The sequence below is a fragment of the Plodia interpunctella genome, chromosome 27 (genome assembly GCF_027563975.2).
Source record: "Plodia interpunctella isolate USDA-ARS_2022_Savannah chromosome 27, ilPloInte3.2, whole genome shotgun sequence".
In the NCBI taxonomy this organism is placed as follows: Eukaryota; Metazoa; Arthropoda; class Insecta; order Lepidoptera; family Pyralidae; genus Plodia; species Plodia interpunctella.
In genome coordinates, this window is record NC_071320.1 from 3,306,595 (window position 1) to 3,323,244 (window position 16,650).

At 33.3% G+C, this 16,650-nt stretch overlaps 1 protein-coding gene across 2 annotated transcripts in view; it reads left to right on the forward strand.

Annotated features, from left to right (window-relative positions):
• ced-6 overlaps positions 1 to 16,650 on the forward strand; it is a 64,208-nt gene that overhangs the window by 9,101 nt on the left and 38,457 nt on the right. The window contains exon 1 of one of the 2 annotated variants that reach the window (XM_053765701.2): positions 2,398 to 2,597. The exons of the other annotated variant lie outside the window; for it this stretch is intronic. Coding sequence (XP_053621676.1) covers positions 2,512 to 2,597 — 86 coding nt within the window. The 5' untranslated portion in view covers positions 2,398 to 2,511. Of the gene's footprint in view, positions 1 to 2,397; positions 2,598 to 16,650 lie in introns of those variants that run through there. 2 annotated transcript variants of the gene reach the window in all.

Consider the following 16,650-nt stretch of genomic DNA (forward strand, 5'->3'; position numbering starts at 1 on the left):
TATCTTTGAAAGTATTGTCATTATCACAGTATTTTTTTCACTGGTGTTTCTAATGATATAAGGGCCTAGCCTATTCTCTACGTTCATACGACAATCTAGGCATGTCTCGTTTTCTATGCTAGTGGGTATCCAGGTTTATGACTAAGTGTAAACCCAATGCCCAATCTTTCACAATGCACAAGGCTAACTTGATTAAAAACTAAAAACCATAGACAAGAAAAAAAAAATCCTGCAAAAGTGCAAATCGTGTGCAAGTGAGTCAGGTGAGGATGTCCTTATTCCTGTGTTGAAGTCCAGTAAGTATTGTACTTAGATACGATATCTACAATAGTGGACATCCCAATATAAGTTTGACATCACAAAACAAATTTGATACTTGGAATAGGATGGTGTTATGCAAATGCGAGCATATAAATTTTTCATTATTCATATGGTTGACTTCGTAGAAAATTCTATATAATATTGGTTATTCTTTTGTTTCAATTCATAAAATATTTGAAAAAGGACATCGTTTAGGAAATGTATATCGTACATTTAGAGCCAAGACAGAGAAAACTAATCATAAATTTCGTTTCGCTCGTACTAGAAAGAGAAACTTGTATACATTAGAAATACAGGAGATGAAACGGGACAGAATGGTATATTTTGTCCGATATCTACAATAGTGGACATCCCAATATAAGTTTGACATCACAAAACAAATTTGATACTTGGAATAGGATGGTGTTATGCAAATGCGAGCATATAAATTTTTCATTATTCATATGGTTGACTTCGTAGAAAATTCTATATAATATTGGTTATTCTTTTGTTTCAATTCATAAAATATTTGAAAAAGGACATCGTTTAGGAAATGTATATCGTACATTTAGAGCCAAGACAGAGAAAACTAATCATAAATTTCGTTTCGCTCGTACTAGAAAGAGAAACTTGTATACATTAGAAATACAGGAGATGAAACGGGACAGAATGGTATATTTTGTCCTTCGCCGTGTGCCCGGTTTTATAAGTCCAATGTTTAGTATATAGCCTTAGTTTTAGCCTTTATATGATGGGCCGGGAAGTGATGGAAACTTCTACCTATTTATACACATATGTTGTCTTTAGTCTTTTTTATCTTTGCCAAAGAGCCTAAACGTTTTTCGTCTAAGACTCAAACAATTTTGCATTCATTTTTATTCTCATTTTAATTACGAATGTTGCAAATATCTGCACGTATGAATTGAGGATTGCAAATTAAAGCTATGTAATGACAATGTATTCATTAGTACATACTTACCTTATATGACGTAAAATGTTACTCGTTCCGTTAGATAATTCATTGTCGAAACAAAGACTATTGCTCAACAAATTTCTGATTGTGCAAGAAATTATGTTCAGAAACAAAAACATTTATAACCTTGACATAAAATATGTGCAAAATTTGCAGTCTTTGAAACGTACCTATATCCATGTTGTACCAGATCTCGCTTAAGATGAATCATCCCCACAAAAGTTATACGCTGTTTCGGATTTATTTAAATGCAACTAAGATATGGAAGCTTACTAGATTTCTCTAAGTAGATATATCTTTCGTCGTCTTCTCTCTCTCTCCCGTCTCAGCGTTTTCCTGGTTTCTTCCTCAACCGTTGACCTTCTGATCCGATCCGCTTTCCCACTTTTTGTCTCCACTTAGCACGATTGGCATCCCTAGTTGTCAGACCATTGTCACGCATATTATCCTTGACTACATCAAGTCAGCACTTCTTGCGTTTGCCTTCTACCAGGGCCGGGCGGGAGCCGCATAGCCCGATATTTGTTCTTTAAGGAATCTGCCGGTCTACACAAGACGTGACCGTAACTACCATACCGACCATATTCTTTCGCCATCTTCATCATTAGCCATATTAATATCGGCATTGCTAGAGCACTTCCTTAGGCACGTATAAGATTGGGTTGTGTCTTTACAAAGTAATAAATATATTAAACCGGAACATTTGGATACACCCTTTTACAGTACATACTTATACAACTAAATAAGTATTTTGGAATACTCACTCACACATAGACTATTAGACGACCATAACCACTTTGGTTTACAAATTAGCTTCTAAACACTTTACACGTCCTTTTGATGACTGCATCATAATGCTCCATTATACAAGTTTTAATAAGTATTTTATTCAAATAACACATAAATAATGCTCACTAATCTAACCAACCAATCGTCTTTTGAAATAAGAATGAATGTCTGAGTCTGCCCTCTCGTCTCGCCCATTTGTCCTAGTCAGCTGTTTGAGGGCGGAAGTTGCATTGTGGCATAAACCGCTTCAATCGTTGATACAGACTGACCATCACGTTATCCGAGACGCGACCGCTCATCATTAAATTTACGTCAATAAAAATAATCGTTTAGTCCTCTCCTCAGTGCATCGGCAACTGTCGACCGAGCGCGTCGTGCGCAACGGCACGACGAAATTTCGAAGCTGAAAACCTAGTTACCCAGTGCAGTGATTTAAAAAGTAAAATAAAATGGCTGACGGTGATGTGCCATTGGTCGCGAGCTACTTGGGCAGCGAGTTTGAATATGGAACAAAAGTGACGCGGCCAAATTCAAGGTTGGTTAGTTTTCGATGCGAAATCATTCTGTTTAATCGTGTTTTGGTACTACGCATTTTCGTCTGATCTCTTCTGAATTCCTGTTGTTACATCGGGCACGGACAACTTGTGTCTATGTAACAGGAAGAATTTATTGTGACCTAACTACAAAGTGGTCCAAACGGTACTAATTATTATTCAAAGTTTTACTTAACTTAGTCTTTGAAATTCTTCGCCTACCGTCACACTTTCACTTATTTTGACTTTGACCTTCCTACATATTTGTCCTTCTCGTTATTGTGTGCGAAACTACTTGTTTTCAACAATTCATCATTGTCTATACATTTTGTTTCCACTTTGCACTTTAGTGCATACGTAATTTAGCCAGTTTTATTGGTATCTTATTTCGACATCTATCCATTAAAATGTATTTTAAACTCGGCCTGTTCAAGTTATTTAAAGATTGCTAAACTGGTAGTCTGGTATCCAAGCTATGTTGTTACCGGTGCGTCTTCATTGACCTATTCTCAAAATGATTCGCCAAAAACAGTTAATTAATCTCGTTAATTATAAATAGAAAAGTTTGCTAAATTTATCGCCTGAACTCTCTTGTTACAGTTTTAAACCGCCTGAAGTAACTAATTTATCAGAAATTCGACCTTTACGTGTAATTTTAAATTACTCATATGTTATTTCTCAAAAAGCCATCGTATCATGCATAAACTCGTCCATAAACAAAAAATAAATGTAACTAATAATACTAATACTAATAAAGTATAGGCGTCCTTTAGAGTTAATTATTATTTTTTAAATGTTTTTTTTTTTCAGCCTGAATTGTCATTATATTCTATTCGATTTTATTCAACTCATTCTTGTTATCACAATGAATAACAGTTTTATTGTGCTGTGTGTCTATTCTATGTAAATGCAGAAGTTGATCAGCTGTTGTTATTGGACAGTTGTTATTGAACGTTCGCCCCCACTCCGCATATAACCTGTTTTAGTAAATCGCGAGTTAATTTTAAACTTAGTTTTCATGCTTGTTATTTTTATATTTTGTTTTTTGTGATTATATGTTGCATTAAATTTTATTATGATTTACCCCAATATTTAAATGTACATTTAATAAAGAAAAGAAATAAAACAAATATCAAAAACATTACTAAAAATAATATTAATTCAAAAAATATATAACTCAAAATAGAAAAATATTTTTATTCAACAGTTCTTTTTAAATTCTAGTTTGAACAGTCAACAGCACATCAATGACCCTCTATGGCGCGGTAACAGCGGCGAGTTTGCAATGAATTTGAGTAGGTTGATGTGCAGTTGACTGTATCTTTGGATTTACACGGCGTACCATCTAGGAACAATAACGTATAATCAAAGACTTGAAATATCAAGTGCCACGATGGCCCTACCGCTGAGTGCTAACGGCATACACATAACTAGCTTTGCCCGCGGCTTCGGCCGCGTGATTTTCTCTGCGGAAACGGAACAGACACGATTTTCATACAAACTTTCACCACCCATTATAGTAATTTGTTGGTTGATTTTTTGAAAAAAAAAAACGGCATATCCAGACATTTCATCCCCACGTAATTTTCCGGTTTACGCAAGACGTGGCCGTACCAGTTTTGGGCTTTATATCAAAATAAACTAATGATGTCATTTACCTTTTGTAAATATATATCAGAGTAGTAACTTCATATACTTTACAACAGGAAAAATGTTATGTCCTTGTTTCTATACCATGATTTATAGATTTATTTTTAAACCGATCAGACATTGATTATCCTGTGCGAATGTTTCTCAATGAAAGAAATTATTTTACGACATTTTAACAGTTACTCTTTGAGGTTCTAAGTAGCAAGCAGTAATTACAGGATACTGTGGCATAAGATCCAAGGCAACAAAGTAAGCAACGCGCATGTCACAGCCTATCAACGCCTACAACACCATGGGTGGAGCTTTGGTCACCACTTACCATCACGTGGGCCGCATGCCCCGTTTGCCTGCTTGGTGGTATACAAAAATTGTCGAATAATAAAAAAAAATAGTTCGGCGATGTTAAAATCTATGGTTCAAAACGTTAATCTGTGGTACATATGGCTGTATGGGCTTAGATCTTTTAGCCTATGGATAAATTAAACCTATCTATTGGTGAAAACCGTATAAAAATCCGACCGGTAAGTTTTTGAGACATACATACGACTTTTTGATGAATTTATACAGAGTACCTTACACATTCTGGTATTTTTATTCAAAGTATAGAAGAATCAATGTCGAAGTAATATAAAATTATGCTTCATTTTTGCTATAGTTCATTTTAGAAAATAACATCGCTTTTTTTTCTTATTATTATAGACAACTTCTAAGTATACTGAATGGAACGGAAGGAAAGCAAACGTATTTTCTTTTTTTCACCGAAACAGCTAATCCTTCCGTTAGGATAACATTTGCCTTTTTTTCAAATGATAAAAAAAAGTTCAACAATCGACAGACAAGTGAAACCGCGTTATGGAGTTATTCAACTAGGTAGGTATTATGTAAATCTAACACATTGCGTGTTAATTATCTGTGTTTATTTACAAATCAGCAAGGTTTTCATGAAATCACGATTAATGCTTTTTCTAACGCTGGCTAAATAAACGCATAACCTATAAAATTCACACGCAAGACTTAATATTCATTCATTTGAATGATAAAATCACGATTACATTATTCGAATTCCTAAAAGTTTATTTTAATTATTTTTAAAACGCAGCTCGCAGTGTCAGGCCCAAACAGTATTTTTTTACTGGGCATTTTTATTAGCATCCATTGCCCCACTATTCATATAAAAGTTAAAGAGACTTCTCGTCTAGGAGCTGCAAGACTCTGAACGTGTGTTTAGGGGGCATACAGACCTCATATAGATAAAAAATATTAATTTAATCTATGAACGTCCCTCTATGAAATTTGTCTGAATGTTATTTGCTTATTTATCTTTATTTAAGAAGAAATATATTTTGTTCTGTCGATTTAAAATATTGTAAAGCGCGAAAGTGACAAAACATATTTTTACTTATTGTAGATTTTTAACGAATGTACCCTAACATAACTTAAATTTAATTTATATATATATATATATATATATATATATTCGTATGATAATAATATCCATATTGAGTTCTACTCAAATTATCTTATTTACATGAATGTTTCACGAAGGTTGATTTCTAATATGAATTTAAGATGTTTTGTCTGTTCGCTCTTGACCTTATTCATCATCTTACTACATTTGCAGCTAAATTAAATTTAAGTTATGTTAGGGTACATTCGTTATATATATATATTTATATATATATACCGCCTTACTTTTATTAATTATAATTGGTAAAAATTTTGCCTAGGCTCAATGTGTTTTTTATGAACAAATAACAAAACCTCATTTTACGACAGCTGGTTAATAGCTACTGCGTTCTCTGTACTATAATTTCCTGTCTGTATGTATGTATGAGTGTGATAACCTTTGCCTTTATATGTAGAAGTCTATTTTAATACCACAATGACACTGAGTACGACGCGTTGCGCGTGAGTTTCTGTCTCCACTCCGTATTTAGTTACCAATTAAAAATCTATGCTATTCATAAAGAAGATAATCTAAAATGTATTTTACAATATTTGTCATTGTCGACAAGAGACAAAACGTACTTAACTTAAAACTTAAAATATGCTTTAACTTTTTTATGAATACAGGAAAAGTAATTTTCAGAAATCGGGTACTTATTTACAGGCGCTTTTTTAGGTCAAATTTATACTAATTTAAAAATACTTATATTTTTCTTCTAAAAGCTACAAACTACTAGGTAGCATTTTGAATAACATGACTTCCTTTTAGATGGCCCATTAAGTAACTAACCGTCTTATTCATAAAATGATAAAGCATAACTTTAAGCTAAAGTATATTTTGTCACTATAGCACTTTACAATATTTGAAATTGACAGAACGAGACAAAATATACTTTAGCTTAAAGTATGCTTTATCTTTTTTATTAAAAATATTTTTCCTTACGGAAAAACACTTACATGTTGAGGACAAAGTTAATTTTGAACTGTTCAAGTCGCTTTTCAAAATAACTTGAAAGTTTTCAATTTTGGTCGCCTGTTATTATATACCATGAAACCTATGAATGACGACCTCGGTGGCGCAGGGGTAAAACTTGCCACTGAACCGAGAGGTCCCGTGTTCGATCCCCGGTCGGGTCATGATGGAAAAATGATCTTTTTCTGATTGGCCCGGGTCTTGGATGTTTATCTAAATCTGTATATGTATTTGTTATAAAATATAGTATCGTTGAGTTAGTATCCCATAACACAAGTCTCGAACTTACTTTGGGGCTAGCTCAGTCTGTGTGATTTATCTTAATATGTTTATTATGATTGCATCTGGATATAGTCGTAATGTCCGCACACACGGCCACACAAGCGAATGTAAAAATAATTGATAAATAAATTGATTTATAACCACTATAAGATGAATGGACTCATTTACATGTAATGCACAATAATAAAGATAACAATATGGCAATTAAAATTAATTTATTGAGAGAACTGCTGTCATTTTCAATTCTAAATAAAACTGAAATAAACTCCACCGGCTGTTGCCCGCGGCTTAGCCCGCGTACATTTTCCACGGGAACAGTTATTTTTCCGTTTAAAAGGTGGAGGTAAAGGTTAGGTCCCACGGGAGTAAAAATTCATACTCCCGTGGGAAATGGCTAGTTTAAAGTATAAATAAAAATTTAATATTTTTTTAATATAGAACCTTGTAAGCAACGTGCTCAAACACACGTAATAATGTTGGAAATATTTAATAATAGCGTTTGATTTAGAATATATGTCTAGATAGGAACGTGTAGTTAGGCATTAGAGAGTTTGCCAAACAAATAGTGACCATAGACAATACAAAATGGATGAATGTGATATCAAAGTTAAATTTTAGAATATAACTATTAAGACTTAAGACTAAAAGACTCTTTAGCAGCCCACTTATTTGATTTTTTTTTGTTGTCAAAATTATACAAACGAAATACACAAAACACTTTTTCATGTCATTTAATACTTAATATTGAAATCGTTTTATAGTTCGAAAATAAAAAAGGAAGGCAATGGCAAACCAATCTATTAATATTGTAAAGAGTCTGTTTTGTGTGTTTCATTCCACTTAATGACCCTCAGCCATAAGGAGTACTGACTGTAAGGATGATTATCATGTTCAACAATTTCTCATCAACAACAAATGCAGATTACAATTGTGCAATTCAAAAACGCACGCGATAATTATGCAACACGCGCTCGTTGCCAAATTGCATAGATAAATGCCGTTGGGTCGGTTTAAACGTTAATTTATCTTTGGACCCAAATTATAGTTTAAGAAAAATGATGCGGTTGTGAACTTGCTATAGATTAAAATATAGAATACGAAAAATACTAATTTATTAATGTCCGACAAAAAAAATCAGTATATACCTATAGCAATTTTTTAGTAAGTTTATCAAAAAACAACGATTGATTTATTCTGAAAAAATTGTATTTTTAATAAAGATTTCGCGATTACTTCACGGAAATTCATACTTATTTAATAGGAATTTTGTTTGGCTGCACACTAACAGCACCATCACATTTTTACCAATTTCTTTTGTTTATTAGCGATAACTAAAAAAAAACTCTTTCCAAATTATCCTACAATAGATATCCTACAATATATTGCAATGTATTATAGTTTTCAATTACACAAAGTAGTCACAGTCACAATCTTAACCTAATAATACAAAATGTAATATATCAAAATGTGTGCAGATTAGTGACCATTAAAATGTGAAAAAACATCGAAACACACACACGCAAATCCGGATATCTGGTGTGTGGGCTCTGTTTATATACAACTGACAAAAGATTCCGCTGGATTAGTCACTGCTATGGCCAGTATCATTTAGCGGAATATACTGAAGGTCTACCACGAAACAAACAAATACGTAGCACGTTGCTAACGTCCACACGCTGACTCTTTTTCCCATATCGTGTATGCATCGTGTGAAAAAAAAGATAGAACGTGTGGACGCATTGACGTGCTGCGTGTTTTATGTTTCATGGTAGCTCCCATAAACTAAATTTTGGTTTGATGCCTCTTGAAGAAACACACGATAATATTTGTCAGCATCGGATCAAAATTTTAGCACATTTTGAAAAATTTGAATGGCAAAGTCTATCAGGGCCGTGCATTTACATATATGCGTAAGGAAAATGTATGAAAACTCATATTTTCATAAGTTTATTTTCAGGGTAAGGCCATACACATAGTAAATTATAATGACTTTTTAGAGGTCAGTAAATATTATGATTATAAAACGAATACTTGAAGTACCCATTTAGGTAATAGATGTTATAATAAATATTTAAAACTATTATTTCTGACAACTGACTGCTTGTCTATGCTCCACATGCCGGTATTTTCGGTCCCCTGAAACATTCACACATTTTGGGACCATAAAATCTCGTCAAATCTGCTATTTTGTATGTTATTGGGCCGGAAAGTTGTACGAAGTTGTATCTCCTACCATATTTGGTTACAGTCGTCCGTCGTCTGTAGAGATATTGATACGTTAAAAAAATTCTAAACACATAATCTATAATATGCCTTAGACCTTATCATAGAATAGTGCGTAAATATAGGTACTTATAGTTACAGTCGCTAATATACGTAAACTGGTTCAGTGGCTTGGCTGCCACGGACAAACATACAGATACACAGACAGGTTAAACTTAAAAAGCAATTAGAACTAAACGCTGCTAACTATATAAAAATAACTAACACAATTTGAGATGAATTCCTTTACATTATCGAGACATGTATCGTGACAAGATCAACACAATTTTTCTACATTTTAAACTTACGCCATATTGTTAGTGTTTATGGGCACTGGTGGCACCAAAGGCCAAGAATATAAATTATATGAAGCTTGGCCAATTTCAGAATTTAAATTGTTAAAAATTATTCTATTATACTTTATATTCTTGGTCTTTGGTGCCACCGAGGCCCATAAACACTAACACGCACAATTGTAATATCGCAACGTAACGATTGCACGAACTCCCGCGCTGGTTACAAAAGAGGAAGCGTAGGAAATTGCGTAGGTACCTCCGCGCACATGCCAATAGCACACTTTTATATTACCGTTGGAAAAAATTAAAAAAAAAAAAAAACAAAAAAAATTTCCCACGACACCATTAGTGTTTATAAATTGTAGAAAAAAAAAACGCTATAGTTCGTTTTAAAATGGAAGTGTGAGCAAAAAATGTTTTTTCCTAACCTTGCACCTTGCACGTTCCATGGGTAAAGTTTCTCTAAGTATGAACGGTTTTTTTATATATATATTTATTTACATATATTGGTTATAACTATATAATACTTAGTCAGTTACATACCGAATCTATGATGATAAATAACTATAAAAGTATCTAAACATTGATTTAAAAAAACACTTCATTTAAATATATTTTTTTTCTTTTTCAGGTAATTATCACAGTTCTTCAGATTCCTTCGACTAGTGTTAAGAAATAATTTAACTCGCGATGGGTAAGCACATTCATCATGTACCACGTGTACCTAGTAGGTACCTACTTATTTCCATTTTGTAATAACTACTCATTTTCAGCTCAATAAATGAAAAAAAATGCACACCCGATTTTGATTTTCGAACGTCTTACTTTCATATATGAAGTATAGAATAGTTACAGATTAAAAAATAGGTACATAAAATTTGATTTTAGAAGCTATAGTTTTATCGAATAAATTCCTTTATTTTCCTCTTTTCTAACTGTCATCTAAACATTGTCCTGATTTATTCTGCAGGCATCTGAGCCCAGGGAGCCTTTTTCTTTTCGTGTCAATGTCATTTGACAACGAGAACAAGTCAAATCATGTCTTCCCAAAAAAATGCAAATAGAAAAAATAGAGGCGTGAACTTTGTTTTTTTTTTTACAGTGACCATATCATGTCACAGACAATCGTTTATACAGCCGCAATGTCCGCGTTGTTGGCTTGTTATAATTCGCCATGACACATAGGTTCATTGTAAATCCATTGTTGCGTTTATTGTGCGTTATAATATTATATACATTTATTAGGGTCAAAACACTAACACTGGAAGTACATTTCTCTGATCATATTATGAAATACATACCTATATGTAAAATTTCGAATTAATCATTAAAATCTTTTTTCTTATTTTTTATTAAAGTCAAACTAAATCAAATTCCGGTTTCACACTATCGTCAAAACGTTCGCCAAAATTGGGTGGTTTTTTTTTGAGATATACATATAGTTTTTAGGTTTTAAGTACAATAATGCCTTATACAATATTACCTAGTTGATAAGGTAATATTATATTAATTCATTGGATTTGTTATTTTATTTTACATTAATAGTAATGGCAATGAAAGTTAAAAATATTAAATTGAAGTTTTTTTGTATTTCGACGTACGGTTTTAAGTTCATTCAGTTTCATAACTTCATTTAATATGGTGTAACTTAACTCCAACGCTTATAAGCGTCACTTTACTTTCTTGTAACTTGATATCAAGTGACATTAGTATACCTACTTAGCGCTAGTTAACGTTAAATGAAACCGTTAAAGGAGAACAGAATTCTCATTCACAAAATGAGAATGAATGATCATTAATTATTATCATCATTCGAAAAAAAAATCTAAGTATTTAAATAAAAATATTTTAACCAAACCTACCTTGTGAAATATGATCTTTAATTAATGGTAAACTTTATGGCATGATGGACACCAACATTGATCAAAATCTTGATTAAAATGAATTTTCTTAGGTCTATGGATTAAAAAAAAAATCTTTATGCCAAACCTTTTTTTAAATGGCAAAACGATGCAAAAATTCAGATATGAGCCTTATAGATATAATCATTCGAGTTTGAGCGGACAATGCAGTATAAATGTCTACTGCGACTTCAAAGGTCAAGCTAGTTTGGTCTAAATCCAAAATGGCGCAGGTATGAAATGGCAGGAATAGGGTTGCTTCGATGAAATCGACTTAGAGTTTTTATTTTTCAGATATTTGTTTAATTTTTCGTAAATATTGAATTTAATATTCTCTGTGGCTTAGTTCGTGTGAATATTGGGATAAAAAATACCCAATAAGGTGCATAGGGTATTTTTTAATAAACCTAGAATAAAGTTCTATGTGGGTACTAATTTCATCAAAATCCGTACGTCTTACCAAAAACCGAAATTTAATTTAAAATAACTTAGATACAATTTTTTTTACTATATAGAATTAACATGTAAAAGTACTTACAGAAATTGTGAGACGTGTGGTTAGAACATCGATATAGATTAAGAATTATTTTCTGTTCTTTTTGTTCTACATCAATGTTTTACAATTTCGAATTTTTGAATTGTCGTACGGCGATTAAGGAATAAAAATCCGGCAAAAACAGCATTCCCAAAGAGGTTTGACTTCAGGCAGGCCGGTCGTAAAAATCACAATCATTGATATTTTAAAGTTATTTTTTATGTTGAACCCAGATTTCAGGGCATCGCAGCCGCGAATGCATGGATGAGAGAGAGAGAGAAAATATACCTACAAAATCGTGCAACAGACAATAGCCATATTGTATTCCTTTCTTCTGTAAAACAATGAAGTGACAGCCCTACTTATGAGGTTAAAAGTGAAAGAGAGTACGCCCCGTATTGTCTCCATGAGAAGCAGGCGTGCAGTCTAAAATCACATCAATACATAGCAAATTAGCCTTTGTTGCCTGCGGAATAAGGTCCACGCAGAACTTGATTTAAATTTAATGTACGTGCATTGAAACTAACAGCTTATAAAAACCAAAGATTAGCACTCACGCACAACAAGCACCGTAGGTCGCTGCCTGAAACCAGATTGGTTTATCATAACTAGCTGCGTCACAAATATTCGCTCCCGATAAATCACCCTAATCCTTGTTTTTTTTTTTATATAAAAACTTAGAAAACAGAGAATATTCAAAATTGACAACCCTTACCATTCGGAGAGGCGCCCCAAAATAAAAAAATTATAATTTGGAAGTATGAATGTTAATTGTTGAACTCTTGACACAATTGTTAGCTGAATACATTATGGAGACAGCACGTTCATGACAAACCGACAGTTGTAACAACATAAACCTATTTTGAGCAGGCAGAGTTATTACAAAATTTTATTTGATCTGTGCGAGAGTGCGCGTTGCAAACCTCTTAAGTTCATAACCAAATCGAACCGGTGACGATGAATGGTTAATGCTCGTTTGTGATCGAAAGGTCTCAGAGTTATTACAAAATTTTATTTGATCTGTGCGAGAGTGCGCGTTGCAAACCTCTTAAGTTCATAACCAAATCGAACCGGTGACGATGAATGGTTAATGCTCGTTTGTGATCGAAAGGTTCCACATAGGATCCTGCTTGAGCTTGAGCATGACATGAGTTTGTCTAGTAATCTTGTTTAATGTAATTACTTATAGTAGTTTTCATAGATCATTTTTTGCTTCCGCTGACGGACAAATATTGTAGAAACTTACACAAGGGTGGCCATGGTGGGTACCATTAAACATAAAACACGTATCACGTCATTGCGTCCACACGTTCTCTCTTTTTTACACGATATGGGAAAAAGGGACAGCATGTGGACGTACTAACGTGCTTGTAAGTTGCATAGTAGGCCTTCAGTGTGCATTTCCGATCACTTAGTGTCCGCAATACCAATGCTGTGTCAATATTGGTTGTCGAAGTGGAGTAGACAAGCATATTCTAGCTTGGAATATCGCTCGGATAAGAGAGTGTTTGCAAGTAATGCATTTAGGCAACTTGTACACAACTCGCATAAGATTTTAAAAACAAATGACAGGCTAGTTTTAAAAGAACTAGCTGCTGTCCACAGCTCCGCCCGCGTTAGCTTTTATTTGACCTCGAGTCATTAACTGCCAGAAATCGTGACACTGTCTATCATTGGCTTTTGCATTTATAATGTTAAGAGCTCTCGCTCTCTATAGACAGTTGTATCTCTGTTTACGCGGTTTTCGCAGAATAACTGTAAAGTTTAGCTAAGTTCAGCCTGAGAATGACAATAGCTTACAGAATTTACCGTTAAGATGCATTTGAAGTCCATATTACTTAAATAAATATGTACGGTACTTATTTACCAACGACTCATTGTAACTTGTGTTACAAATACAAGTAGCACATACAAATATCTTTTTATATATAAAATCACTACATAGTATAAAACAAAGTCGCTTCCTGCTGTCTGTTCCTATGTATGCTTCGATCTTTAAAACTGATTTTGATGCTGGTTTTTTAATAGGTAGATAGTGTCATTCCTGAGAATTTATTAGGATTTTTCCCGAGCGAAGCCGGGACGGGCCGCTAGTATCTATAATGTGAAAGCGAGTGTTTCCTTGCTACTTATGTTTCGTCTATCTCTGTGCCAAATTTCATCATTTCAATTACAATTCTTTACACACAAAAATACAATATTTTCTGTTTATAATATTAGTAGATGGATTCTCACCCAACTACTTACTACGGTAATCAATACATCATACATGGTATAACAACAAAATATTGAATTACTAAATCAGGTTTTTTATAGTAACAAAAAGATAAACACGAAAAACTACTAACTACAGCACTGAAGTTGCCGCTCAAGGCCATATATTGTTAGAAAAAAAACGTGATAACACAACATACACGATAGATTGAACGTTGAACCATGAATGCTATTATAATGAAACCAGTTATCACATAATAACCACAATAATAGGCAAAAGAAAACATAGCAATATAAATATTTTCATAAACAATGAAAGAGAAAATAGCATTTTAATTAAATTCTTTTCGATCTGACATAGTCGTTCCCGCCTATTTGAAAACACGGGCTGACACACACGGGCCTTCTAAAATTGAATTTCAAGAAAAAATAAACAACAACCAGAGTAGGCAGTTCAATTTGACGCTTTTTTTGGCGTATGCAAAAGAATTAAACCATATATCAATTATCGAATTATGGCGAGAAAAAAAAAATATTATGATAAGGATTTGTTGCATTGTTCTTATATCTATATCTTTATTTGACAAGTCACCCCGGTCTTCTATGTGTTTCTAGGTCTCTCAGTCTCAGACTCAGTCATCGTCAAGATGCTAAGTAGCAACTTAAACGCAAAATACTTATATACATAAATAAATCGAAGAACGAATGAGAAAAACCGATGATGATATAAAAACTGGAATGAATTAACACTTATTATATTTACCTATTAGCGGATTTTTTGTCATTGGATTTTGTATATAAGTACATATGTGACGTTAGTAATACCTATTCAAGAAAAATAAAAACACCGCCATAAGAGTTTAGAGTCCATACCACGAATGTAGTCCCGCAACCGTGGCGCTACTGTCGCTGCGGACAACAATGTGGCCTATCTGTTATTGAGTTCCTGATATTGTCACGGGCTTACTTACGTGGCACGATCTCTAGACTCGGGTACCTAGAATTTTTTTTGTTGATCTATGGTTTAGACAAATCACAGACAAATGTATTCTGTTTTACGTCAATTTACCAAAAAAGTAATACGTTCTTGGAGCGTTTTTAAAGTATGTGTATGGTACCTAGCTTAAGTAATAAATAAATCTGTGACCTATATGTAATACCACTGTTAATTTTTTTATAAGTAGTGAGTAAAAAAAACTGACATTGCATCAATGTGGAGACTTTTTATAATATTTTACGTCATTACAAAGAATTTTATTGTATAAGCATATTATTGATAGTTCCGCATATGTAATTATTCTCAACTAGCGGCCCGTCCCGGCTTCGCTCGAGTAAAACCATAATAAATTATTCACCTAAGGACAATATAACTTTACAGCTAATATATTAACAAGAGGCGTCAATCGATATTTTGCGATAGTACTTATTGAAAAAAAAGTTAAATAACCTAAACACTGATGGACAGTCAAGTGGATGAGATGGAACTTTAAGCCGCCGCGCCGCTTAACTTGCAATTAATTTGCGTAGGTCTATATTTTAAGTAGATATTACACTAACCACTGAAAAAACATTTAATTATTAGATGCCAGTTTACTATTTAAAACGGTGTGAACCAGCCAGCACAAGCGAAAGAAACAATCTCGCACCGTGAGAACGCAATCTTACAAATAATTGCCTCTATCATGTTGGTAACACTGTCATAGACAATGAAAATTACTTTGTTGAAATGACTGGATTCGCGTGAAATTCGATATTCAAACCGCAGACTCAAATTAATAGAATTCATTTAGTAGATGCTAAAATTGACATTACTTTATTTAAGTTTATTTTTTAGACGTAAGTAAATATTACACCTTTTATTTTTATCAAAATAAACAATCGAAATAATAAAACCATAAATAACATTCTCGCTCTAATCAATAGGAAGGAGACCATTGTTGTATCGTTCTTTTTTCAAAATAAATTGTCGAAATTGAAATGCTCAATTTTTTTTCTTTGTCGTTACATCTTATTTCCCGTCTATGAGCCATAGATTAATTGAGTATGATAATAGAGTACGTGTGGGTTATTTATTTTACGAACACAGTCGTAAATAACGAACACATTTTTTTGTACGGTCGGTTTACGATACACCTATCCTATCAGTTCAAAGTTTCTACAGGATCAATTTTGTTACTATCAGATCCCATCGCTGGGCAAACGCCTCTGTTTCCAACCACTACTATCCCTATACTAGCAAGTTGTTGCCATCCTATTCTCTAATCAGCAACTCATCTCATCCACCGTTCTCTCTTTTGATTTGACATCGTCGACAAACTTGCGTTGCCGAACAATCGATACTTTTACACAATCGATAGCGACAAGTAATGCAGAGCAATAATATCGACAGTATTGTTCTTTATCAATAGTATTGCACCAAAACCTGCTATCGACAGTATCGATACTACCGATAAATATCGGTAAGTTCATTACAATTGTTTTTCAAACTATCGATAG